Source organism: Haliaeetus leucocephalus, unplaced genomic scaffold, assembly GCF_000737465.1.
Source record: "Haliaeetus leucocephalus isolate CR32 unplaced genomic scaffold, Haliaeetus_leucocephalus-4.0 Scaffold351, whole genome shotgun sequence".
Classification (NCBI taxonomy): Eukaryota; Metazoa; Chordata; class Aves; order Accipitriformes; family Accipitridae; genus Haliaeetus; species Haliaeetus leucocephalus.
In genome coordinates, this window is record NW_010972787.1 from 5,892,715 (window position 1) to 5,920,539 (window position 27,825).

Below are 27,825 nucleotides of genomic sequence, written 5' to 3' on the forward strand. Positions count from 1 at the left end.
TACAACCAGATTGCTTATTGTACAAAAACTAACAGTGCCACCCAAGAGGGCCTTCACAGATGTTTAGAAAGAGACATGTAAACACAGCTTTAAAACATGGTTTTATGTAATTTAGGTACAAACTACTGAAGCACCACACACTGTGTGCGTGTATATACACATACGCACATGTGTGCGTGTATCTCCATACACATACAGACACAGACTGAACAAATTGTCACAGCAGGCTGCGATATGTACATCGTGCTCTGAGGAATCCAACATCCCTACACAAGGGTTTCCACCAGCGGGACACAAATTGGACTTACGCTGAGCCATAAGCTCATCCTTAGGTCCTTGACTTACTGTCACTGTTGGCCTGGCTTTCCTTCCCTGGGTGCTCCTTGCTGCACCCCGCCGCTGGCTCCCCTCTTGAGTTAATAACCCAATCTCCAAGCCCACCTAGGCGAGTGCACCAGCGTGACTTGGTAAAGATGTAAGGGTCAGCATACAGGGTCAGGTCCCTATCCTGAAAAGTCTCAGCAGGGAAAGGATGGTCTCTGTCTTCCAGGGGCCCAAGTCACGAGTGTAACGCTTGGGCACAACCATCATACACATAAACATCCACAGCCCAGCAACTTTCACTTTTCTGTTCTGCAGCAGTAAAGGATGAATGGACCTGTACAGGAAAAACGTATTTGGGGTAGAAATCATGACCTTTAGAGAAAAAGACTGCAGCACCTGAATAATTCCTGCTAGAGGGAATGCCCAGTACAGTGACTTTTGCTTAATATCCAAGAGGAAAGCTTAACGCCTTAAGGTAGAAGGTTCATCAAAGAGCTAAGGAATGACATTTTTGCTAAACGCTGTGCTTTCATCTGCAGGAAGGGCACTGCTGCTTGCAATATGAAACTGAGAAAACTCGTAATTAGACCTTTCCAAGCAGCAACTGCTGTATCCCAGCACTGCTCTTGCGCAGCTGAACAGGGTAAGTTATTGCCATTCATGTCTATTCCCTTCTAGATCTTGCCTGTGTAGACTAAGCTCCTCGGGCAGCAATAGCCTCTATAGTGAGAGAACTTGAAATGCTAATCTGGCATTGGCCACAAAAGAGTCGCGTAGCTCTACTGATTTCTACTGCAGTAAAACAAACAAACAAGAGTAACGGCTGCAGCCTACAGCTTTCGTAAGGAAGAAATGACAAACTCTAGTCATGTTTTCAAAGCTTTCTCTCTATAGAGGTCCAGTTATTCCCTGGGAGGAACAGACTAGCCCTGGTAGGAATTTATCCAAAAATTGTAAAGAGTCAATGCGGCTTCTGCTTGCTCATCTTCCAATGCAGAGAGAACTGTTCCTTTTAGTCTGACAGCCACAGGTACTGTGAATCCCAAGGACTCTGCTGTGCACTTAGTGCAAACTGGTCAGGAAAGAAGCATTTATTCTCCCTGCAGCTGAAGATGGTAAAAGCTGGTGTTCTTTCTGCACTAACCTCCCTGTCCAGGAGTGTAACAGGGCCTAACGCTAGGCAGCGGAGATGCTCTGTCCTTGGAAAGATATGAACAGCAGCTGTGTCTCAACCGGTCTGGGGGCCCCAGAAGATATTTTTCTGGAGTGCCACATGGAAACATGCTTCTAAAGCCCTGACTGAGTTTCATGTCAAATGCAAGGTTGACAGAATCTCCATAGTGTTTCTCCATGCAAATTGGGGCAGCCCTTTATGACAGCATCAAACTGAGACATGGTCTTCACATACAAAGAAAGAAAAAGGAATACTGACAGACAAAGCAGCAGTGGTAAAACAGCTTCAAAAGTCACTCATGTAATCAAATAGATGCTGCAGAGCTGTCATGCACGTATCCTGACAGTCCTTGCTATTGAACAGTAAACAGACTTGAGCAGCATTTGCCTTAGTGGTTCACATGTCATGGCCCAAGAGACCAGTGGGCTGAATTACTGACATTATCGGGAACTTCCAAGAACTAGCAAAAAGGAGCAAATAAAGATATACTTCCATTCAAGAGGAGGTATTATCTGTTTCTTATTCCAATTTCCCACATCTGGCTATGCCACTAGGAGTCTCAGCAGAGAGCTGAAGGGCAGAATACCTACGGAACCGCAGAGCAACTCAGATCCACCAAGATACTTCAGGCCTAGCTCACAAAATCACCAAAAATTTGAGAGCTTACATATTCCTCCATAAATTTGACGTCTCCTTCTCATTCTTACCATGGAACACCTTCGTATGTCAGACTCACAGCCCAAGTCTGTGAAAAGCTCACATAGTCAGCATGACAGTTATACTCTAGAGAGACAATTTCTCATGCTAGACTTTATAACCCAACCCTTCTCATCCCTGCACTTGTACGTGGGAAGGGAAGAAACAGATAAGAACATAAATGAGATCATACAGATTATTTTCCCCAAATCAATAACATTTATACATTTTTAAGAAACCTTTGTTAAAAAAAATAAGCGTGAACAGTTCTACAACATAAACAGGTGCAAATCCCATTGCCTAGTAAAGCTAGGAAAGAGTTCATGTCTAATCAGAAGTGAAAGTCCACAGCCATATGTTTTAAGGACAGCCTTGTGTTTTAAAGACAGCCTCGATGTTAGTGTCTTTACTGTATTAAACTCTTGGTACTTTAATAATAACAATAACAATAATAATAGTAATAATAATAATAATAATAATAATATCTAGACAGCACAGACAAAGTATAGGATGATACATACGCATAGAAGTGCAAGATGTAACGTAAGTCAAAGTGCCTACTGGTAAAACTTCAAAGTGATTACTGGTCAAACTGGTACAAACTATGTTCAGAGATCAAGTACAAACCAGACTAAGAGCAATCAAGGCCCTTTTCTTTTCCTCTCATTTCCATCGGAATTCATCACAGGTAACACCAATCCAGTCTGAAGTGACATCAATTCCAAATGGGTGTACATGAGAGGAGAGCCAAGCCCATGCCTTGATGGAAAACTAATCCTTGTTTCCTCTGTGTATTGCCAATTAATCCACAGGCTTCGCTCTGAGTATCCGAGCGGAGAGAGAGAGAACAGTAACTTCGATGCCACATTCAAGTGAGGCAGAGTCAGCAGCTTCACAGAAATGTAGTGCTTAAGAGCAGGGGGTACAGCAAGCCCTTGCTAGCTCCTCTGGAGTCACATCCCCCAGCTGATTTATTGATTCCAGCCATGAAAGATAACTATGAGGAGGTTAAGTAACACTGCTCTTCATTGGAAAATAAAAAGATTATCCTCACAAGTGTAATTTTTCCCTTCCTGTTTGTCTTATTTTACTATTTCAGAGATAAAAATATCTTTTACAATACCAGCTCATTATTGTGTTCATTCCCTTTAAAGGCAAATGGAGTTTAAAAGATCTTGTCACCAGAAGGGGGTGGGATGGGGGCAAAGGCAGACCTTTTATTAAACCTTTAAAAAGACTTTTAACTCATTTTGCAACTGAAAACAACAAAAGCCATAAAACTCTAGCAAAGGAGAACTGTCACTGAGATTAAGCAGATCCAAACTCCGCCATCCATTTTTCATACTTCTCCAGGTCTGCAGCAGAAACAGATTTGGAGATTTTCTTCAGAGCCAGCTCAAAGTCCCCCTTGGTAACCGGCATCTGAAGCTCCTCTTTAGAAAGTGCACGAATCTCTTCTGGAGTTAAGCCGTTAATACGTCGTCTCATTGCCATTAAAGACGCATCCCTAGAAATACAGGACAATGTATGGGAGCTAATTGCTAGCAGCATGTGCTGTAAGCCTATGAATTTTGATTGTATTCTCTTGCTAGAAACCACTGGCAGGAACACTTAAGAGAACATTTATTTACCATAGAAGATGCGGTTCACATCTTTCTTAGCTTCCATGTTCCTAGATCACTACATTAATTCAACGTAAAGAATGCATTGGCACCAAAACCCATTTAAGCATATGGTAAATGTGCAGAGATAATTAAAACTATAAAACTGAAAACCTTTTACAATGATTCATAGAGATGAAATTTTACAACTTCAGTGCAGGAAAGGGCAGGGTGGGAGACGAACTGCACTCAAAGACTCAAAGACTTTTTTTTTTTTTTTTAAAGTAGTCTGGATTTTGCACCCCCATCCTCCCAGATTTCAACCTTCTCCCCACCGTGTAGCCCAAAAGGACGGTCAGCACGTGTTCAGAGTGCAGCCCAGCTCTGTTGCCTGCTCGGACATAGCACCCGAATCTGTAAAGGGCAGAGCAGGAGGCATCAGACACTAGCATCACGCGGTCCTGCAGGGCTGAGGGCATCAGTGCCCGTGGCTCCTCACGCCCTACCTGCTCTGTGACTCCTCCCCAGCTCGGACGCTGCCAGCGTGGCCCACTGGCATGGAGAACACTGCTCATTTCTCACACCACGGCCCACATGCAGTCTGAAATTACATTTTCTCTTTCCCCAGGTTTTTCCCAGCAAGGGATAACAGAGGCCTCAGGGAGAACAGGTAATTTAACTATTGCACTGCATGACACACACCAAGTTTTCAAAACCATGGAGTCATTTCACAATTTCAGCAAAGCAGCAGGGGAAGAAAAAAAAAAAAATCCCAAGCCATGTTCTTAAAGGATCGGTTTCTCTTGGCAGGGATCCTAATGTTATAAGGCACATAGACTTCCTTCCGATAAGTTTTTTCAAATACCTATCCTCCACCAGAAAAGACAAGTTTGTAAAAAAATGGAACAAATTGTGGGAAAAGGATAGAAATAAATCCAATACTAATGCTATAAACTATCTGTATCACCCTTGCACCTAGAGGATTCAGGCAGAAATCAGGACCGTGCTGCACTGGGGGCTGTCCAAACATACAGCATATAGAAGCCCCAAAGAAGTGTTCTGTGAAAGGTTCCTTTGTAACACAAAATTCTAGCTCTTAAACTCATGGAATCTAAAAAAAAAAAATAAAATAAAAAAAAAAAATCCAAACCTGTTTTGCACTACATTAACAAATGCAGACAAATGCAGTAAATGCAGCCAACAGTAACATGATATTTGCTCAGAGAATTTTCTTCTCTTCAGATCCAAGAAAACTTAACAACATATTACTCCATGGTCTTTAGACCCCTCCATATGACAGTAACACATGGTTCCAGTAAATAGATTTGGGCCTCAAACATAGTTTCTGCTAGCATGGCTTCAGTTGTAGTGGGTATTGCCTTTTATCACATAATGCAAACGATGACGTTCTATGCAGTTTTATTTGCAAATTAAGGGGAATGAGATACCTGCAAACATTAGTGATGTCAGCACCAGAATAGCCTTCAATCTTCTCAGCAATTTCTTCAAGGCTGATATCAGGATCCAGTTCTACTTCCCGAAGATTAATCTTAAGTAGTTCTGCTCTGCCTTTTGCTAGAACATAAAAATATTTATTTGAAGACTTGCAAGAGTAACATTAAAAAGAGATATAAATACGACTTAGATTTTTCAGTGAAAAGTACAAACAAAAGGGCTTAACGTAAGAAAAGGAAAGAGACAGAACAAATCATAGTAAAGTGTGCAATCTAATACAGTGAAGTATATGGCTAAAAGCAGTATATTAAAACAGCATGCTCTAGAGACATTTTCCAAAGTCATACGTCATTAAAAATGTCTGTTATGTCTCAGGTGACAAAGCATTTGGTCACATACTACCCAAGGGCACAAAAGCACAATCCTACAAATGTCTGCTTCTTCTCACATCCCTTTGGATTCACTCGCTGTTCAAGTGTTTGACTGCATATTGTTCACAGTTTCATTAGAACCACAATGAGGATTCTATTAACAGAGCTTCAGATAGCACAAACCCCTTAACAATAGGCTGAACTTTAAGCATATGTTTAAGCACTTTACCAAGAAAGCTGCTGAAGCCTGATAGAAAACAGATACATTAATACAGTAAACATATTTAATATATTTACAATACAAATGTCCTGGTATCCCACTTTCAGACCTAGATGCAGTGTGCACAGAGTGATAACCAGCTGTGTAAATGAGCACTTATGCAGCAAATTAACCATTTTTCTTGTAGAGGGCATGGGCATATGTGCATTTGGGTACATATGTTAAGCAGCCTACGCTTATAAGAAGGAATTCACATTTGACAGCTTAGGCCTCAGTGTTACTCTGCACAAGAATGGTAAAAAAGAGGACGAATGCTTTCCTGGCTTTTACTGTACAGAAAAATATACCAGGTCAGCATCTTTATTTCCACAGTGACCAATTTTTATGACCTAGGAAACAGGACAACCACAACAGAAGTAGCACTAGGAAAAGCTAAAAGTCTTAAGGAAATGTCCACGCTATTTTTTTATTTATTGCTATCCCTAATTAATTTTTTTTTAATTTTGGGGGGAGGGGAAATATAAAAGAAATTAGAAAGCTTGTCTAAAGCTGCTGGTTTTGTGTGCTTTGCAGAACTGTCAAGAATATAGTTATCAATCACACATAACTGGCACTAGCTATAAAATGGGGATTTATTATTTACAGAGCACGATGTACGTACAGCATACCTGCAGAGAGCATCCTGTATCGGAGAACATTCTTCTAATCTTTGCTATGGGGCTAAGCAAGTCCTTGCAGTATTTTGAAAATGAAACATGGTAGAATATATACTTGCATCAAATTCTACAATATACAGGTGTATATATGACATATCATGTCACTTTTTCAATTAAAATGCCAGACCACATCAAATCACACAGCAGTTATAAATGCATCATTTAGACTTGCCCAGAACAGCTCAACATTCTTATTTCCAGAATAGATGCAACAGAACATAAGACTGGAAATAAAACCAGAGCACATCTCATATGTTGTCCAGGGTGTAATACACTGTGTCAAAAAACAATCTGGTTTAATTAGAAACAAGAGCATGAGCTGATAGGATTTTAAACTAATTGGTCATAAAGACAGGCATCCTGTTAGGAGCTGTTACCGCCTGTAAGCTGCAAAGACAAGCTGTAGAGCTATTAAGTGTCCTTATACCTGCTAAACTCAATCACAACTGCTGTCACTATGAACACACATCTTGTTATCTTGAGTGCTCATGCAGGGAGATGAGGCATCCACTGTACCAAGAAGAAACGAAGCTATGCAAACTTCAAGTGATGGGAATCTCAAAATTAATAGGACAGGTGAATGACAGCCAAGAAAGACAATACAAGCCGAGACGTCTTAGGGCAGCAAAGTAATCAGCCTGCTGCATTCTGAGTAACTCGAAGCACAGTCATAAAGGCAAGCAAGCAGTGATTTACAATGAACTGAGCCTGTAAGTGAAAATTCATGGATCCACTTCTTTGCATTTGTCTGCAAGGGCACGGAGTGCATTTGCAATATTTCTGAACATGTCCAAAGGCTGCCTTTGATGATCAGTCAAGGATTGACTGTTAAACATTTAAAATAATTCCAAGCTCATTAAAACTAACTCTCTTTCAAAATGTAAGAACCCATCAATGGGCCTGCAATGAAATGCCGCAGCTCTTTGTTTTTAAGCCCCCAAGCAAGTAGTATTTTTTTTTCTTTCTCTCACTCTCTTTAAAATTAAAGCAACCCAGCCAAATGATTAACCCTTGAATTTCACTGCTCATCACAAAAACATCAAGCTTCTCCTCCCAAACCCAACAGTCCTGCAGTAATCCTAAGCTCATCTTGCAAAGGCCATTTTAAAGGAAAATGGTCATAGCAAACATACCTGTGGGCAAAGGTATATAAATCCTCTTCTCCAGTCTCCGTCGGAGAGCTTCATCGATATCCCAGGGAAAATTTGTAGCAGCTAATACCATAACCATCTTGGAAGGGTCATCATTTTCCAGAGCACCACCTACCCCTGCAAGCACAACAGTTTAGAGCAATTTCACTCCACAGCTCTTATTGATTGAGATGCTTGCTAAGAAACACTGCACAGACAAACATTGCAAAAGCCTGGACAAAGCTAAGCAACAGCTCTATATAGTCCCAGTGCTCCTTTCCAAAATTCCCACAGCTTAGGTGTGACAAGACCATCATTGTCACAGAGAGGGGGACAGGTCGTTCTTTTGCTGAGTCAGGGGAGAGCTTTCTTTGACAGTGCTAATAACACAGTCATATGTGAGGATAGCCCTACTAGTCCCATCAAAAGTGGTGTATCTGTCAAATCTCGCAATGGAAGAAATAGGAATCACTCCTTGGCCTCCCAAATGAGGACTGGAAAGAAATTATCACTTGGGGGAAAAAAGTTGCCTACCCTGAGTTTACCACAATGAACCTGCACATTTAAGGATGTTAATAAATAGTAGTTAAACAATAGCCGCAATACAGAGGTGGTTATCAAACCACTACACCATACAGTATTTCTCAGATGGTCATTCTCGTTATGTGCACCTGCACTGAACAGGTACTGAATCTGACTAAAAGGTCAATATTAGCTGCCACCACAGAACACAGCAAAATCAGATCTCACAATGGGGTCCCTGAGCTGGAGACTCTGGCAAAGGGGAGAAATTTGTTCAAATTGCATAAAAATTAAAGACCTGTATTAAACTGCACAAATCTGCATGATCTGCTTCTCCTAGAGTCTGTCTCTTAAACAGGAGCTTTCAATTTACTATCAAAATGGCCATTTTAGAAAAAATAAAGCAGAATGCCCTTTTCAGTTATCTGCCTTCAAACACTCCAAAAATACACTGCTCTCAAGTTCTGCCCTATTTTTCCCCTACCCATAAAGCCAGGTTTTGCAGATTACTGAAGTGCTTACATTCCCACCTGTAAAGAAACAGCACCCCAGCCCCAAACTTGGATCTAAACACTTGTTACCGTCCATTTGCACAAGCAGCTCTGACTTGACTCTGCGACTCGCCTCGTGTTCATCGGACGTGCCTCTGCGGCTGCAAATGGAATCTATCTCATCAATGAAGATTGTTGTTGGAGCGTAAAACCTTGCCTTTATTCAAATGAAAACATCACTATTAAGGCTGCAGCAGCAAGCACAGGCTCTGATCAGACCACGACCCAGCCCCACTAGACATACCACATACATATCTTCCCTGCCTGTCACAAGAAAATAATTCAAGATCTTGATTTACAAACTGTCTGGCACATGCTGAAGTTTATACACTTTAAATTGTACTTCTTGAGTCAGGGGTCTTTCAGGGTTGGTTGGTTTTCCTCAGCAACTGGTCTTGCAAAGGGGAAAAGGAACACAATCAAAATACAGGCAGTTTTCATGTCCAGGTTTTTGTGCTGGTGAAGGTTAAGCATAGCGGACAGAAGAGAGCTCAGCCTATCTCAACGGAGACAGGTTTTAACTGAGAGTATTGTAGAAGTGCAATGAGGATCCCAAAGAGGTGAATGACCCTTCAGTATAGGTCCACATGGGCACGTCCTTCACGTACCCCACATGACAGACCGCACCCACACTTCACTGAGAAGCCTGTGTCCATCATTCAGAACAGAATCAGAACTAAAACATGTATTGCTTCTAGAATAACAGTTCCAAATCTCTTCCAATTTCAAATCTACCTCCCATGGGCTTGTTATCCCATAACCAGATAAGAACTGAATTTCTGTCAAGGTCACAACTCTACGTTTAGTCTGGAAAATGCTATCCTAAACATCGGTGATGAACCATTTCCTTCTTAATCCTCAACAACATACCAGAAAAGGCTGGAAACACAGAGATTATGTTTTTCTAACTGGCTGAAGGGTTGTCAGTTCAATGAACTCCGTGCTTCCAACATGCTACTGGAGGGGCAGGAAACCAAGAGAGATGTCCTTTCTCACCTTAGTGATCCCCAGATCATCGAGGACATACCATTTCAAACAAGAGGCGGACCAGCTTCTCGGACTCCCCCCGGTATTTAGACGTCAGGGTAGAGGAAGACACATTGAAGAATGTTGTTCCACATTCTGTAGCAACAGCTTTTGCTAGCATTGTTTTGCCAGTGCCAGGAGGACCAACCATCAGCACGCCCTGAAAGGTGAAAACAAAGATAATGAACAACAAATAAACTTTGCAATTGGTACTTTACACTACATCTCAATATGATGCAAGATCTGTATTTAAACTGTTTAATAACATAATCGTCATCAGTGGAAAACAAAAGACAAGAATCCTGCTTTCGAGAACAGTGTGGAAGTGTTCTCTGATCTCTTCTTACCACTCCACTGGAGTCTGAATCACAAAAGCTGGTAACTGTCACTGCACCTGTCACCTGGGAAGTGGACAACAGATTTACAGCCTTGCTCTGAATCAGACAGAGCCTGGACTTGAACTTAGGCCTTTCCCAACTCACGAGGGGCTGCACAGGCAGATGAAGACAGTGAATTCTTCTTTTTGGAACAAAGGCTCCTTCACAAAGAAAGCTGCACAGAAACCAAAACACTTTTGCAGAAAGTTGGTTCCCTCAATAGAGCATTTTTCTGTAGAAAAACATTTTGCCAGAAAATCCTGATGATGTATATGTACTAATCTGGTTGATTTTTACATTTAAGTATGCACGAGAGCATTCACTGAATACAATGGTTTGTCATACTGTTTAATCTCTCCATCTCAGTACTTCTGTGGCCATACTGCTGCATCTTAGCAGTTCCTGGATGAAATGCTATCCTCACCAGACTGTTGGATGGCAGAAGAGCACTGCTATTTCTGTTTTACAGATAAGCAACCGTGGCTTATGGGGACTACCGCTCAGTCCCACAAAAGCCTAATATGAACCTCAGTGATTATTCAGAAAGCTTTCTACTAGAAAACTGAACTACAATTGTTAAGTCCCAGGTTGGCATCCACATCATCAGACTGTCTTTCCATCTGTGGTCTATCTGAAAGAGAGAGTAAGAAGCACATGTCTCTGCAGCTCAGCACATTTACCCATCATTACGCAAGCAGGTTTTTAGCTAGACACAGAGTGATCTCAGGACCCATGTTAAGACTGTAGCACTGAGACTGGTTAATCACTCTTGATAATATTTCTAAATACAGTTATCTTTATGGATAGCCTTTCCAACCCTTTCAGCAGCAGTGCTGGAGAGGGACAACACACTGTTCCATGCCCGCATAGTGCCAGAATAGGGCACTGCAATTTTTAAGCATGGCACTATGAAAATGTAGCGCTCAAGCAGCTTGGGTTTTTTCCCTCCCAACTGCAAGATCTTATTACATGCTAACAAGTTTCCTAAAGTAAAGTTGTACTGTGTTGCAAGGGTAATCAAATTAGCTAGAATTAGAATTGCACATCATAATGTGCTTTGCAATTAATAACTTACATAAAATGCCACAGCAATAAAATATCTGTTAAATGCAAGCCACATAGCAAATTAGATTTCATCTGTTCCTCACAAAAATTTACTTCTAAAAGCACAAAGAATGACATGGAAGAGATCTATAAAAACAAATCAACCGGGAATGCAATTATTCAAAAATGTACTATTCAAAAGCAATAGCCTCTCTGTACTCCATTTTCCATTAACTCTTAATACCTTTATTGCCATTTAACACTTAGCTAATGCAAGCTCAACATACATTCATCGGTAAATTAAGTTAGAAACATTCACACACCATCCATACAGCTAACAGTCCAATGTCACTCCTCAGGCTGCCCAAGGTTCCCTAAGCTCCAGAGCAGCAAGCATAAAAAGTAAATGGACTCTTTTTCTCCCCCTGAACATTCAGACATATACTGTGATTTGAGTCACTGCATAGTCATACTGATATTATAATAATATTGCAAGTACAACCCTGGAGTGACCGGCTGAAAATTACTCAGCCTGTGATATGCAGGTCAGAGATGACTTACTGTTCTCTCTGAGCTTGAGATGTGTTTATTTAATATTTTAAAAGAAGCTGCACTTCAATTTAAATCAACTTGACCCCTCTGTTTGACAAACTGTGTTTACTGCAGGACCTGATGATACAAGGGACTAACATTATTTTTTGGATATTGCTTTGGTCCTCCATTATTATGGAAGGTCGAATTCTGGCTTCAGTCACACATGCCGCTCACTGCCGAAATCGAAGCCCATCACTTTGCACCTCCTGTGTAACTATTATAGTGACTGTTACCTTGCATGTGAAACTGGTGGCATTTTATATGTGCGTAACACAGGTGCAAAGCAGCCACACCAGGTGTAAAGCCAGGGAAAACCAAGCTTTCTGGGGATAAACATGATAGAAATATCAGTTAAAAAAAAAAGAACTTGAGTTCTCAGCAAAACAAGATGTGCATGGTTGCAAACAGAAACACATAGGATCAAGTTGCTCTTTCTCTCTGCAGACTAGGAGGCTGCCACTTACTCACTAGTTAAAATCCTTGACAAACACAAAGACTTCTTTATTCTTCCTCTAAGGCTCTGTTAATCCAAAGTATTCCAATAAGAAGCTGAAATGCACCGCAGGGAGTAAGTGTTTTGATGAAATCACTGCAGGGTGACTTCTTGTTGTTGTAACAATCACTAGCAGAGCAGTGGGAAGCACAGTGAGCAACTGGGCCTTCTTGGCACAAAACAGTTCGGAGAAAAAGAAAGAGCAAGCCCGGGAACACTCAGAAACCCATGGCTGCAACTACACAGCACCTGTGTTGAATCAGGAAGACAGCTGGCTCCTTCATACAAGCACCGTCCTCTGAATGCAGGCACAAACTGTGAGGGCTGTCTTGGGAATTGTTCTCAGGAGAGTCTGAGCATCCAAAAACAGATTTGGCTGCCTTTTCCCTGAATTATTGTCCTGAATGCCCAGGCTCAACAAATGCCTGCTGCTACACTGATTACTGCAAGAAACAGTCTTCCCTTCAAAACTTCTCATCCTTGTAGCACAGTCAGAGGTCAACAGTAGGGAAAATACATGCTGTTCTGTGTGAAAAATAAATTCAGGAGAGTTACAGCTTCACAAGTCACCAGGGAAAAGGCTAACAATGAAGACTCTTCATGGACTCTTCAGAAATCAATTTGCATTTCAGACTGAAGAGAGGAAATAATCTTAAAATTTTTTTCCATGTCTACAACCACCTAGTTTTCAGAAGCGACACTGCTCAGTAGGAAAAGATAATCTCAGGCAAAGAGATGGAGACTGTAACTCTTTAAAATACCAGGCTGTTGTTTTGTTATCCACTGCCGCACCACTTGGAGACAAGGCCAGTGGCAGTCTTCACATTTCCTGCGCTCTGCTGAGATACCTGCCTTAAAGACAGATGGCCAGTACATCCTCTAGACATGTTAATAGGGGAAAAAAAGCACAGCAGCTCTTCACTGCCTTAAAAACTTTTGAAGACTGGACAGACAGGGCCCCTGTAGTCTATAATAAGGGTATGGATCAACTTCCTCTATGCCAAGAGGAAAAGAGAGGGATTCAGCTGTTCAAAAGACACTAAAATCTCACCTTACACTTGTAACCCACGACATCTAGGCTCTGTCCAAGCTGATAGCTCGGTAAATCTTAAGGTTAACCTCAAGGCCACTGGTACTGACCACAAGCACTCTAAACCCCAAAGGCCATATAGCCTGGGTCTAGGTTTGGGCTGACTCTAGGTTTGTGTTGCCCCCCTGCAACTCACTAAAACCTCCATGAACAGTCCTCAAGCAGCAATCTCCCAGCTCTCGCCATCAGCTCCCACTCTTTCCGACTTCCCCTCTTTACTCTCTGTAGACACAAGCCCCAAAAATGACAAGTCTTCCACTCATCAGTTCCTGAAGGGCTTCGTTTTGTAAATAAGCAGAATAATGGGGATCTAGGACTGGCTCAAGCTGGAGAAGGACAGCTTTGAGGGTCTGACCCAAGTATAAGCCAGAGAAGTACAAGGACCAAGCAGGAAAAGACAGGGCAAGTGTTAGTAACGCAAGATGTGATATACACTGCTGAACCAGCGTACTAAACCACAGAAACTACTCATGTACACAGCATTCCCTACGCATGCCATTGCCTTGCAGACTCAGAATAACAGACAATTTGCAACAGTCTCTTTTCCCCAGTAATCCTTCTCAGTAACCAGAAAGCCCTTGTGTTAGGACTAGTTATTCCCAAAACAAGTGTCAATCCATCCCACAACAAAAGCAAGACAATTTTATTTTCTGTTTACAGAAATGCTCCGCAACCTCCTCTTCCTTTTAGCTCTAAGCAAGGCCCAGATTGGTCTCACCTCTTGTCCACCAGCCAGGCCAACTCAGTCCTATATCCCTCCGTTGCCCCACTTGCAGCTCATTCTCCCACTTGGAATTTCTCCCACTCCAGCAGTAACTGTGCCCAGCTGCAAGTGTAACTGCAAAGCTAAATCATCACTCAGATTAGCCCCCTCTCTCTCCTTGCCTCCTTGCACCATCCAGCCTGCAGTTTTGCAGTCTGAGTGAGAGAGAGTTGGCACATGCAGAATAAAACAGTCCAAGGACTGCTTTCCTCCGTGAAGTGTTGAAGAGTGGCCAACATAATCCTAAGCAGAGCTGTCTGTTAAGCATTTCTGCTGCTGTCAATATACCCTATATACTTGCTCACATGTACAGGCTGACATAGAGAAAGTATTATAAGGTCAACAAGCTATGACTGACTAAATACAAAAGAATTATTATTTACTGTAAAGCCCGTGTACACTTCCAGCTGTTTCTTTCAGTGCATTTTACATGAATTGTCATGAAAGGATTTCACGAACAAATTCCTTTTCTTTCCTATTTGCCTTTCAAGCCTTCTGCTGCAGGCATCCACACACATTACAGCAGCAGACATACATAACTACAGCTTGCCATTTACTAAAACACCAAATAAATTCTCACCTTCCAAGGTCTTCTGATTCCTTTGAAAAAATCGGGCATCCACATTGGAAGAACAACAGCTTCTCTTAATAATTTCTTGGCTTCTTCCAAATCTGCTATGTCATCCCTGTGCAAGGTGAAGAAACTTGTATAAGATTCCCATACAACAGTATTTCTTCTATTTTTAGACAAGAAAAATAGAAAAGCTTTTCACTTAGTACCATCTCTTTTAGCATGCCAGCACATGCCTCATGAGAGCACTCCTACAATCCTGTGACCTGAAATTGAATCCGCTTTTGGAAGGTAGGGAAAAAATTATTTTCAACTCAAGTTACCCAAAGCTGCTTAATTAAAAATTGTTTTGGACAATGTGAACACCACGGCGGTATCTTTAATGTTCTCTGGAGTGTACTTTCATTGCAGCAGTACCTGTAATGGATGTACTGCACATAATATCAGTTAGCAACAAAAGCTTAACTGTAATCAAATTAATAAACTGTTAAAACCAAAAGACCTTGTTTTGCTTTCTAGAAGATTATGATGGCTTCCTGTTTTAAGAGTTAGAAGAAGGATAATTTCTCTCCTTCTCCACACTAGCAAAAACACTTGAATTAAGAAAATCCTCATACCAGTGAATGCTCGGATTCCTTGATACAATGTCCCTTTCAAGAGCTTCGACCAAGTCTTTGTCGTAACCTGCTCCATCAAATTTTGGAATTTCCCCATCACCAACTTCCTGGGATATTTTCTTTCCCTAGAAGTGAAAGTCACACAGGCTTATAAGGACGTTATTCTTTCAACAAATCCTTTACTAGCAATATATAACAATATCATCTGGTTCACCTCTGCAGAAGCCACAAGAAGGTATCAAGCTTTAACACAGCTATCTCAGCACCATGATGGCCAGCAAAACCAACACCTTCACACCCTACACTCCACAAAGAGTCCCCAAACATCTGTGGTTGCTTCCACCACAACAGCACCATGCTTCCTTCACAGATGCAGCTCATAGTGATAAAACCCCATCAGAGCTCACTACATATCATGGCGGGTTGGTTGGTTTGTTGGTCAGTCAGTCAGTTGGTTTTAAAGCAGCAAACCAGACTCTCTTAACAGTGCTAAACCACTCTTCAGACAACTGACACTCTTCCTGGCCAGCTGAAATGCAGAAACAAGTGCAGAAACAGCCTCACAAAGCAGGCTGCGTCACGACTTAATACTACATTAACTCCTGGCTAAAGACCAGAGTATTCAAAGCATATTTTGAAGATGCTACACCTGCCACACTACCTGCCAGAGCTAAACAACTGGCACCGCATCATCACTGAAAAGGAACACAAAAGCTGTTACACCTATTGTCTTTGATGGAGGAAAACCAAGAAGATCCCCTCCCCTTGTTTAATTAAAGCCTTTCTGCCCAGCAATTTCTCCTTTCCTCACCAGCAAACTATCTATTTCCCTCCTCTCATTCACAGGCCAGCTCCACAAACAGTTAAAAAGCTTCTAAAAGGTCGTATTTATTTAAAGGCTGCACCAAAAGCCCTGAAGAAGCTCCCAAGTCACCCAGGCTTCTTTGAACTACAACAATTTCTGCAGTGTGCCAATGCTCATTCGGTGACTGAGCCACACACTGCCTCTGTCCCAGACAGCCTGGAGTTTCTGGTTAATACCTCCACAGTGCCATTAAGCTTATAGGGGTGAACTAACATTTTCCTTTTCAAGCACCAGGGTTCACGCTCCTCCTCTCCCACTTCAGAAGGAAACTTCTTCCCCTCCCAGATCCACGGCAGCATTCTGCAGTGCCTGAAAAGCAGCTGTGCTGTTTTAATGAAGGAGGCTGACTAGGGAGCTACTTTAGGACTCTTAGCTCAGCTTCTAAACACTATCAGCAAGCAAGAATCCCAGCTGGCTGGACAAAAGCAGCCTAGGCAAAGGCGGGCTGAGAGGCAGCTGGAAACACACAAATAACCTCGCAGTGGAAAAAGAAAAAGGTAGCGATTATTACACCCCTCCCAGTTGCCGTTTGCCCACAAGGCCTGTGAGGGAGCAGTTTATCTTCCCAGTGTTTTTATTTCTTGCTTCCAAGTGAACTCTGTGTTGTTTAGTATTCCCAGATCAGTTTTTTGCAATGGAAAGAAAGCCGAAAGTTGTGTTTACACAAAAAGCTGGTGTCAAAAATGTAATGGTCTGGCGTAAAAAGGAAATGGAGAAAAAAAGCCCTGTAGAGTTTGGAAGATTTCAGGAGAGAGAAAACTGAATCCAAATGTAACTATAAAAAAAGAAAGAAGGAAAAAAAATTACAATGAATGAAAGGTATCTGCTGTCCGTCTTTGTTATGCAAGTCTCTCGATCCCTCTGCAACGGACTGGTTTTCCTAGTGGAAGAATTTTTCTGCACATCTCAAAACAAATCGGATGTTTTGTTTTTTTCTGGGTGAAACAGAGTTAAGGCAGGCTTTAAAAAGCAGGAGAAGGCAGGGCGGATCGCTGCAGCGCACTGTGGAGGAGGCTGAAGCAGCAGATCAAACCTCCGTACCCGAGCCCGGGCTGGCAGATCTGGGCACAGCCTGGTTGCTGTGCCAGAAAGGCGGCAAACATGCCAATCAGGCAATGCAGGCGACTCCAGGCGCGGGTGTGATGTAGCTCAAAGAAGCAGAAAAAAAAAAAAAAACCACAGAAAGAAAGGGGGAAAGAAAGGGCCTGGCCTGCCCCAAACACCCTGCGGCCAGGTCCTGCGATACTCACCGCTTTTCCTGGGACAGTTATTTTTCCTGCTGCTTGCGGCATGTCTTGGCAACAGAGGGGAAAGAACGGCCAACTGGGAGATGTGCTTTCAGCATCACCTTGGCTATCATTTCAGTGACACTGAAAGCTTCAAGTTTTTCAGTTCCAGAATTAAACCAAGATTTAAAGTATTTACGGTTTTCATATCTAATAAGATTGTCAGTGTTGGTCCCAAACTGGTGCAACATGCAATCCTCGGTCAGCAGGTAAGTGAGCAGAGACTAGAAAAAAATAATTTAAAAAAATGTCACCTGCATCCAGGCAGCAGGAGTAAGCATAATTTTTCCAGTCATAACCTCATCTCTTCTTGTGGAATTACTTTCCCAAAACAGCTTTAAATAAAGCTGCTGCGATGGCTTCTCTCTTAAGAAGGTATGCCAACAGACAGAGGTACACAGGACTGTTCCCACCCAGTCCCCTTGGCAATCCCATCACGTAACCTTCTCCTCGGCCAACAAAAGTCTGACTTAAACACATTTAAAAAAATTGGCTGGGCTTTCTGTCAGGAAGGGGTATCAGACCTGTACCACTCCACTGGAACAAAAACCTTGTTTCCAAAATGAATCTATTTCTACTCTTGTACTAAGTTTGTGCATTAGTTTTGGCAGTTGTCTCATTGATGTGTCCAACACCCTGATGTACTTGCAGCACGGGTGTGCTCTGCCTTCTTTTACCAAACCAAGTTAAGTCTCTTCTTGGAACACAAGCTGAACACAATTACCTGTTCACTTTGGCAACCCTTTTTTTTTTGTCCTCCTAATACGAATACATCTTTCTTGAGCACAGCTGTTGAAATGCACACAGTATACTCCAGCTTCTGTCTCACCAGGGCCCCCTAATAATAGTATGTCTTCTCTCTGCCGGTAACACCTCAACAAACTGGGCCTAGGATTTAATTTACATTAATTTCCACAGCTGTATCATACTGCTGTCTTAGACGCAACCTCAAACAGATCAATCACGTAGGATAACCCTGGTGGCTTAAATGACCAGAACTGGGTCCTGTAGACATCTTACTTTCCTGCAGACTCTTCCCGCTACACGTGAACACGAGCAACAATTGCCAGATGCACTTTTCAACTCTCGCTGCCAAAGCCAAAGGTGGCACCTGGTTGTGCATCACTCCAGCTGCCAGCCTTTCCCATCACCACCAGGAAAAGGTGACATGCCAAATGAAAGTTCAGCCTGATCTGATTTCTGCTGATACATCCAAGTGTTTCTTCTTCTCCACTGCTGAGCTCCCAGCTCCTGGCAGAAATTCTTGTCTCCAAGTACAGGGCCTGCTGCTCTGCACCGCTGAACATTATCCCATTTCCATGACTCCAGCACAGTGTCATCCAATTCCTCCTGTACAACAGCCTTATTCTCCTCTTTTGGTGATGGTGCTTCCCAGCTTGGTGTCACCAGCAAATTTAATTAGCCCATGCCTCTTTTTTGTGCCAAGGTCATTTATTATATATAAAACATATATATATATATATATATAAAGATAAAACAAGAGTTAATCTCTAGTCTTGAGGAAATCCATAGATGATTTACCAGTTTACTGATACTTTTTCTTTCAGTACCACTTGTTAACATTCTCCTTGCTGCCTAATTCCTCCCCACCTTACAATTCTTCTACACCATACACTCACTAGATTAACTAATTGCTTCCTATGTGGCATCCAGGTAGATTAATTTCTTTCTCTAAGATGTTAACTGGAACTCTAAAGAAAGTGCTGGCAAAGGCAACACCTTTGCTTAAGAAATCATATTTCACTTTATTCCACTTTCCAGTTAGTCCCAAGTCTTTCGCTTTTTGTCCATTCTAAATTTGTTGTAAAACTTTGCACACTGTTTAGGCAAAATTAACAACTCTAATTGCCTGAATGACTTTTCCTTTCCCCTTCTAAATACATGCAGGTCAACACAACTCACCATTCACATGAGTCAACAGCAGACCCAATGGATTTTACTGGAAATCTCTGCTCCCAACCCTGCAATTTCACCTACCAGTTCTTTCAGCATTCTTGGATAAAGATTATGCAGCCTTCCAGTCCCAATGCATGGAGGTCTATGCCTCCACCTAAATACGACTACCTCATCTCACATCCATATTCCTGTAATCTACCTTGCCTTTGCTTCCCATGATGCACATCAGAATAATCAAGCAAAAATAATTAAATTTTTAAAGTCATATCTTCATCAATTTTAATATCCACTGATATGGCAGCACAGCTCTTGTCTATTTCACATCCTTCGCAATATCTAATGTCCTTGTCCACTGGCAATCTAAAATAAGCTAAAGAGTACTCCTAAAAATGTGTTCTAGTGCTTAGATATGGTATTATACAATTTCTAAAAGACATACAGGTAGCATTCATGCTGCCTCTTTAAGCTGAACTACTGAACGGAAGCTAAAATTCTTGGCAATGATACAGCAGAAGGTACCTTGAGAACAAGCCTAATAATTTCCAGTGGAACTAAGAAGGAAGAAGCACTTGAAAGCAGTATTTTAGAAAAAGGAACACGTAAATAAAAGGGTTTGGTGGATAAACACTATCCAGTGGGTTGCAGTTCAAAATTATTTTATATAGCACTACAAAAGGTCATTTTACAGCATAGTCAGGTTAAAACTCCTTATCCAAGATGGTTACAGTCAGAATGAAAAGATTATATGGTCTGGGAAGGAGAAATGGTGAAAGAAGGCATAACATGTAAAGTGAGACAAAACATTTCTAAACCATACATACTATAGCTATATTTACCTTGAAAAATTATCACAAATAAATATGCGTATTGCACTGAGATATTATAGCCAGGACAGCATACAACCTATTACACTGCAACCAACATCTTAGGAAATGGATATGGCGTCCATGTTCATTACATGTTCTAAGTAGTCCTAACCAACTACCCAAACAGAAGAACTACAGAGCTGAAACACTTATTATGAGAAAAGAGGTATCTGGTTACCTAGTTTAAGGCTTCAGTTTTGCCCTATTGTTTTTAACTTAACATGAAGAGTTACCGAAGCTGTTTGATTCAACATACTAGGCTACAGAGGTAAGCTCCTTGTAGCTTTAGTTCAGAAACTGAAGAACATAAACCCTTGCAAACTAAGAAAGGATAAAACTGCAAAGGAAGTTCCATGCCTGTGTGCAAAATATGGAAAGTTGCATTAACTTCTCTCATTTCCCATGCCTGTCTACTTCCTGTTTCATTCAAAATTTTCTTCAAAAGAAAATCATGGATGCCATGCAAAAATGGTCATACAACACGTGAGAATTTGTAACCTGGTGTGATTTTTGCATATATACCCCAGACAAAGAAAGTCAAATAGCCACAAAGTAACCAGACAAAGGCAAAACCAAGAGCACATGTGTTGGTATTTTTTGAAGAGTAGACATACTTTCCTTCTGCCACCTAGTGACCAATTTATTCAGATAAGAGTAGCGTTTAAAATGTACTATATTAAATGGAACACCTTCATGACTCTTCCTCCATCTGACAGCAGTAGTGTTGCTAATCGCATTATTCCCAGAGACAAGTATTGTACAAGTCATGTTGTTGTGGGCTCCTTATAGTAAAGCTCTATAATGCTCATCACCAGAAAGCTTTGAGAGCAGAGTTCACTCTCATTAGAGCTAAGACTTTGAAGGCTGCCTTACACAAGCACATCTGGTGAACCTGTCACACACCACAGCTCCAATTGCCTGTATAGCTGACAGAACTGTAAATAATTTCACAGATCTTCACAAGATTTTTATAGCTTGCAGGATGAACACTTGTTATTTTAAATCTTACTGATCCAGGGTAGAGAGATTTCTAAAGTGATTAAACTTGATCTGTGCAGTCACTCAGTGGCACTGCTGAAAATTTGTCTGGCCCTACGTACAGATGGTAATAAGGGCTGGGATAACTTAATACTTTTCCTGTGTATCAGAAAAGCAATTCATGATGGAAAAAGAGTATCTTTGAGTTCTCTCTGCACTGTGAAAAAGTGACCTGTAATAGAAAGGCCACGAAGGGACTATCCAAATTCATTTAGAAGAAAACTGGCCTAAATATTTTCTTATTCATCTATCAAGATCTGTACAATACTGTGTGCCCCCATAGGAAGGGGCTGCTTGTATCTCTGTCTGTCAGGAAAGTAAAACCACTTCAGTACGCTCTTGACTTGTATCATTTATACCACAGATTCCTTGGGTTCCTGGCACTGACTCCACAGTTAAATTTAAAAATCCAAGTGTGTCAGAAACAGCAATTTGCACACAGACCTTTTTTTCAGCCACAAAACAGTCCTGCCTTTGACATCACTACTTGATAGCGAATCACTGTTTCTCCTTTCCTTTCACTTCAGTGCTGCTTCTTTTTCATGGGTCTTGAGAGGAAAGAATCTCCAACTTCTTCTAATTTATTTCATTGTTTTTATTTTTAAAACAAAGCCTTTCCAAGAAGCATCTTCCTAAACACTATAATAAGTACAAAACCCTTTCCACAAACTAGAGAAAACGAAAGTTGCTAAGTTTGCTTTTACTATGTCTCCCTCACATCATTTTCAAATATTTAACTTCAAATAATTTGCCACAGATTTACCTAGCATCAATGCATTTACAGAACTGTCCTGAACTTCTAGGCATACCTAAATTTTACTATGGTGTGGCAGAGGCAATGGTACTGTGCAACTCCACTCACAATGCTTAAAGTCTAGAGAAGGGCACTGGTTTCACTTTTGCACTTTTTACATGGAAATCTTTACAAAAGACCTGAATTGGATTCCTTTTTTTAAAAAAAAGGGCAGGAGAGAAAGAGGAGAAGGTACTTTACGCCTGATTGACACTGATGGATTAGAGTCACGCCCATGGTCTAACTGAGATGATAAGAAACCCCCAAGCAACAGGCCACCATGCTTCCTCCCTATCAAAAAATCTTCTCAAATCAAGACAGAGCAAACAAGACAGAATTTTCCTTAATTTGCTGTCATTATTACTATATATCCCCATGATACATGCTTTGTCCATGAGGCAAGAGGAAAGCACCAAGTTTTCTTGCATGGGATTATTGTGGCTTTTTATTATTATCTGTATTAAAGACCTAAAACTAATAATGCTTCCCTTTGCCACCTGCCACATCATAACTCCTCCCCACCACGTTCTTCCCCACTTCTTACCTTGTCATCTCGTCCTCTAGCTCTCGATTCCCTTTCGCGGCTGCCTGTAGACTTCTCACCCTTGGATACCGCGTGTGCTCTGCCCGCAGGCCCACGGGGCTGCAGTCCTGGTGATTCTTTCCTCAAAGGTTTTACCTCTCGGTTGGGACGTTTTATCTGAGGTGGAGCCCTAACAACAAGCAACCACAACAAAAACATGCTAAAAACAGTGAAAAAAGAGCAACATTAAGAAGGAAGGATTCTAGTTTTTCATTAATTCCCTTAGTGTATTATTACTAAAGCTGACAAGCCCCTAAGTCTTATCTCCCTGTATCTGCAAATCCAGCAACATATTTCTGGTTCTGTCTGACATTCAAAGTAAGAAAAAAAATACAAAAGGAAAAAGAAGTTTCAACAGAGGAAAAAAAGAAAATTACCAATACTATTAGATCAGTATTCCTAACCAATCTTACAGCAAACCAACACACATGTAACAAAAGAGGAAACAATTTACTAGAAGTCTTCAAACTGTATTTTCCTCTGACTCCAGACCAGGAGATTATGTTAGGCTACATTCATATGCACGAGTTCTACACAACCAGATGACATGCCTGGTGAAAAAACTTTAAAGAAAAAAAGCTGGCTAATACCTTTGACAGGCCCAAAAAACAAAGGAGGGAGAATTTTAAAACAATCCTCCTACCTCTGACTTCATTCCCCTGTGTGAAAATGTCAAAAAGTAAAAATTGCCTAGAAAGCAAAAGCAAACAGAGCCAAACTGCAACCACCTATACTTGTGTGCATCACTCACAATGTCAAAGAGAACTCAGCAGTGGCACGAGAAGAAAGGATTTGGTTTTAAGACAAAACGTCACAGTCATTTTGTTCTAGGCATTGGACTTAAAATAGAGAACTAAAATAAATGGCCAGGAATGTCACCTGACTTTAATTAGTGCCCCCTATGAAACCTTCTACTGATTCTTGTTTTCAGTAACTCAAAATTTGCTAACTCCAAAAACAGTTTCCTGGAATATGGCTTAAAAAGACTACAGACTTAAACACACTGCTGGATACAACTGTTACATTTTGCTTTGTATACATTTTCATCAAACTTAACAGCATAAAAGAGTGGCTGATTTCCCTTACTTATTTGCACAAGATTTAAATTTCAGCTTAAAAAAGCAGATAAACTATTGGGCCTTTACCTCTAAGAAAGATACAAGAATAAATACATCTGGCACTCCATGTAACATTACCACAAAGATTCTGATAATCATTTCTACCACTCACAAAAGTAATCAGCGTTAATATTATTTTGCACTTACATTCTTAGGGTTTTTTGAAAAGTGAAGATCCATTTGTCTGATAATCATAAAGCACATAAATTTACAAGTAAACTTGGCACTTCTTTCTGTCAACCAAGGTCTCCCATTTTCATTTGTTCCTTTGCTTATGTGAGTATACACACATTAAAATTCTTTGCTATAATAATGTTAGAAAAATGTTGGCATGATAAATGTTATTCTTGTTTTTAAATCAGATCTGTTGTTTCCAACAACCTGTGTCAAGCTCTATTAGGGTGAAAATAGGGATTTCAGAAAATGCACAAGCATCTATTTTGAGAAAACTTTCAGCTAATTAAAGTTACCTTAAAGGTGGTTACAGAAGAGAAACACCATGTATAACAGAACATGCTTAGCAATAAAACTAACTAATGGATTAAACACAGGTCATATTATCTGTAGCTAGGGAGCGATTTCTAACCACCATGTCCTTCAAGATCCTTCAGTTCCAGCCCCTTACCAACTCCTCAGCCATCAGTGAATTCAACTGCTTAAATAAACTGAAATGGAAAAGTTTTCTCCCTGCACATGAGAAAGTCACCAACTCTCCAGCAGATTCTAGTTCCAGGCACTTAGCTAGTCACTCCTACCAGAATAAAGGAGAGACTTTCTTTAGAACTTCAGCAATAAATGCAACTGTAGTTTAATTACTTTTTTCCCCCAATGAATTATAATAATTCTTTACTACAAATGACTAAGGGGTAAATGAAATGTGCTTTTCACATTACGGATGCATTCAAAAAAGAACATAAAATTATGGCAACCCAACTTTATTCCACCCACGCTGCTTGAGCCTCTCATTACCTGTGTTCAGCTGGAACAGGAGGGGGCCAAACTGCAGGATCTCTAAAAGGCTCATCTTGACAGGATACAGGGATATCTGCAGGTCTATCCATTTTAAAACTCTCTAAAGTGTTGACAATGCTCTTAACTTGTTCATATTCTTCAGCTAATTCTTGTCGGACCTTGAGAAACACACACGTTATTTAAAAATTGTTGCAATTCAAACTTTTTTTTTAAACCCATAGAAAGTACCTCAAAACACACGCCACCCTCAAAAGCAGGGACTCCCAAGCCTTTCCATTCACAAACCCCAGACCTATCAGGCTGACAATAGATCTTTAACAACAGCATAAACAATTGAATCTCTGTTGAGTTCATCTTCCTGCCTGTCAATGTCATGACCAGACATGATTGCCAACACAGCGATCACCCTTCCATAACATGTGCTGATGCTTAGATTTATGTGTGCATGTTGATATATATGCACACATACACACACTTTTATACTAGTTAAGGGTGCTGTTGGCAGATCTTTAACATATTTGCTACTACTCTGGCTTAAAAGAACTTCTCTGATTACAGTCTCCAAGGTCCTAGTTATAAAACTGGCTAAATCATTAAAATATAGTAGTACAAAATTAACTTTGTGAGGGGCACAACATCATCATACAGTCAAAGCACAAGCCAATTCTTTGGTGGACTGCAAAGATTAGAACAGAAAATGGGAACTTTAACACCCTATAGCATAAGTTCAAATGATAAGTAGAGTAAGTGAAATAAAAATTAGAGGAAAGGATGTCTCAGAAAGAAATCAGGTTGCAGAATTATGCAGCTGAATTTTATACTTGATGTTTCTATTGCCACTAGTCAGGGAATTAGAACTACTGCAATAATTTCAAGATTATTTACTTGATATTTGTTCATTCCAATTTTCTTCCATGAAACCTAGGAAAAATAAAATCTGTGTAGAAATTTGCTAAGTTTTAAGTGATATGGTTTGTTATAAGCTCAAGTTTTGTATGCTAAGGTCACTGGTTCTTAGCACACACCAGCAGCCAAAACCAGCACTGTACATTCTTGCTCAGAAGCATAAGCTTTCAGTGCATTAGCTTAAGATGTACTAGGATTCACCTGAGTGCACTTGTACTGCATCTTACCAGTTTTCCACCTACACTCAGTGATGCCTTCCATCCTGCAGGATCAACCTCCGTGCTTACTTTGGTTTTTACCTACTTCAGGGTCGTAACACCCAGATGTCACCTCTTCACCGAAGTGTTGGTGCACAGCTAAAACTAATTCATGCATTGCTGTGCATGCCTAGAAATCAGTATTGGCACTCTGCAGCTAAGATTACCTTAGGCCAATGTGAATCTTGCCTGTTACAGGCTCACAGCTGGAGCTAGAGGCATCCTGACCCTACTGTAAAGGCACATAGACTCTAAAAGCTCTTGTGAAGAAACACTACAGTCAGGATATTTGCAGGCTGCCACCAGGCACACTACTGAGTGAGGCTACAACTAGCATACCCTGCAAGGCTGAATCAAAAGCCAGGATCTGAAGTCAGCTTACAAGAAAGACACCAGGCATCCAGCTGTGCTCATGTCATACATCCACATTAAAAAAAGCTGGGAAAAACATTGCCTGGAAATGCTGCAGCCAGGATTCACTTTGTGGCAAATAGAGGAAGGCAACTGAGGACAATGTCCACAGATGTCAATGGTGCTGCCTGAAATCCAGACTCTCTTTGCTGTGCATATCCTGAGCAGATTGCGAGTAATCGAGAGGATCAGGAGAATGGAAGTCTGCACATCCAGACTGTCTGCTGAGGTTATAAATATAGCAACAGCAGATCAGGGAACTACTACTAAACTGCATCACATCTTATGACTGTTCTTGCTAATGGTGCTTACTGGTGAAAAGATGTGGCCGCTAGCCTGAGATCTTCCCATCTCCCTGTGTGCTTGTAAAGGAACCACGATGGGTATGTGCAGGGTGAGGTGTCTTGTCAGCACACATTCAGAAGCATACCTCTTCCAGCCTTATTTTCACCTGCTCGTCCCGTTTTTCTCTGCAGACTCTCATCTCCCCTCTCCGAACAGCGTCTTTCCTCACCCAGCCTGCTCTAGATATTCAAAAGAGCAGCAGCAGCCCTCCGCTTTTGGTGGGGCAACTTCAAGACAGAAAGTGCTGACATAACCATTTGCTGGGTATGGTGTATAAAAGACTGAATGACTAAATGGTCAGCACTCAATAACAAACATACATCACCCCTTTCTGGATCCTACAGTTCTCCTAAAATACTACCAGATACATCCCGCAGTAATGTATTGTCCTACTCTAATATTTTCCAGGAATTTTCCCACCAAAAGGACAAAATAGAAGCTTTCAGCAGCACAGAGAAATTCTTCTCTGGTTTAACACTTAAACCTTGTTTAAGAAGGAAAATATATATGACTGTTGTCAGCAAGATACCAGCAAGGACAGAAGCAAAGTGAATGGTAAATCCCCAAGGCCCTGCACAGTTCTTGCAACACTGCATTTACTTCACTAGAACCTCCATGTGCATCTGCACAAAAGGAGCCTTCGGTATGGGAAGAGCTTGATCACTTCACAGTGCAAAGCAGCCTTCTTGCTTGTTCAGATGGGGTAGCTGTATCTTTCCAAAGACACAGAACATCCAGCTCAGGCAGGATTGCTCTGGTAAAGACAGTCAATGCTTGACATGCCCCCCCTGCCCCGCCCTGCTTTGCTCTCTTTGCTTTCTCATCACACAATCAGCAGACACATCCCCCAATGCAAGAACTTCCAGCTGAGTTACAAATGTGATTGATTACTAATTTGGTTCCTTCAAACTGTCTAACACGCATCCCTCCTGTCCAAAAATAAATCCAGCCAAACAGCTGCTGTGAGGTACAAAGGAATGATAGAGCGTAAATCCTCCAGGGCACTGCTCCATGAGAGACAGCCGCTTCCTACTCCAGTGCTCCAGGAATACAGACAGGATTCCTCCTATCAGCCTTCCAACACATGCGGAAAAGTTGGTGGAAAACAACTTGCTAGCACTGAGGGCCGGAGT

The 27,825-nt window shown here is 41.2% G+C and overlaps 1 protein-coding gene across 2 annotated transcripts in view; it reads right to left on the bottom strand.

The window, feature by feature from the left end:
• Positions 1–687: 687 nt before the first annotated feature.
• Positions 688–27,825, bottom strand: part of KATNAL1 (katanin p60 subunit A-like 1) — a 33,192-nt gene continuing 6,054 nt past the window's right edge. The window contains exons 2-11 of one of the 2 annotated variants that reach the window (XM_010572707.1): positions 24,771–24,931; positions 22,645–22,813; positions 15,336–15,460; positions 14,728–14,833; positions 9,788–9,946; positions 8,791–8,917; positions 7,691–7,825; positions 5,244–5,370; positions 3,482–3,701; positions 688–1,116 (exon numbers count right to left, since the gene is read on the bottom strand). In XM_010572707.1, the coding sequence (XP_010571009.1) occupies positions 3,503–3,701; positions 5,244–5,370; positions 7,691–7,825; positions 8,791–8,917; positions 9,788–9,946; positions 14,728–14,833; positions 15,336–15,460; positions 22,645–22,813; positions 24,771–24,931 (1,308 nt within the window). In that variant the 3' untranslated portion in view covers positions 688–1,116; positions 3,482–3,502. Of the gene's footprint in view, positions 1,117–3,145; positions 3,702–5,243; positions 5,371–7,690; positions 7,826–8,790; positions 8,918–9,787; positions 9,947–14,727; positions 14,834–15,335; positions 15,461–22,644; positions 22,814–24,770; positions 24,932–27,825 lie in introns of those variants that run through there. The other variant, XM_010572706.1, reaches the window with a different exon arrangement.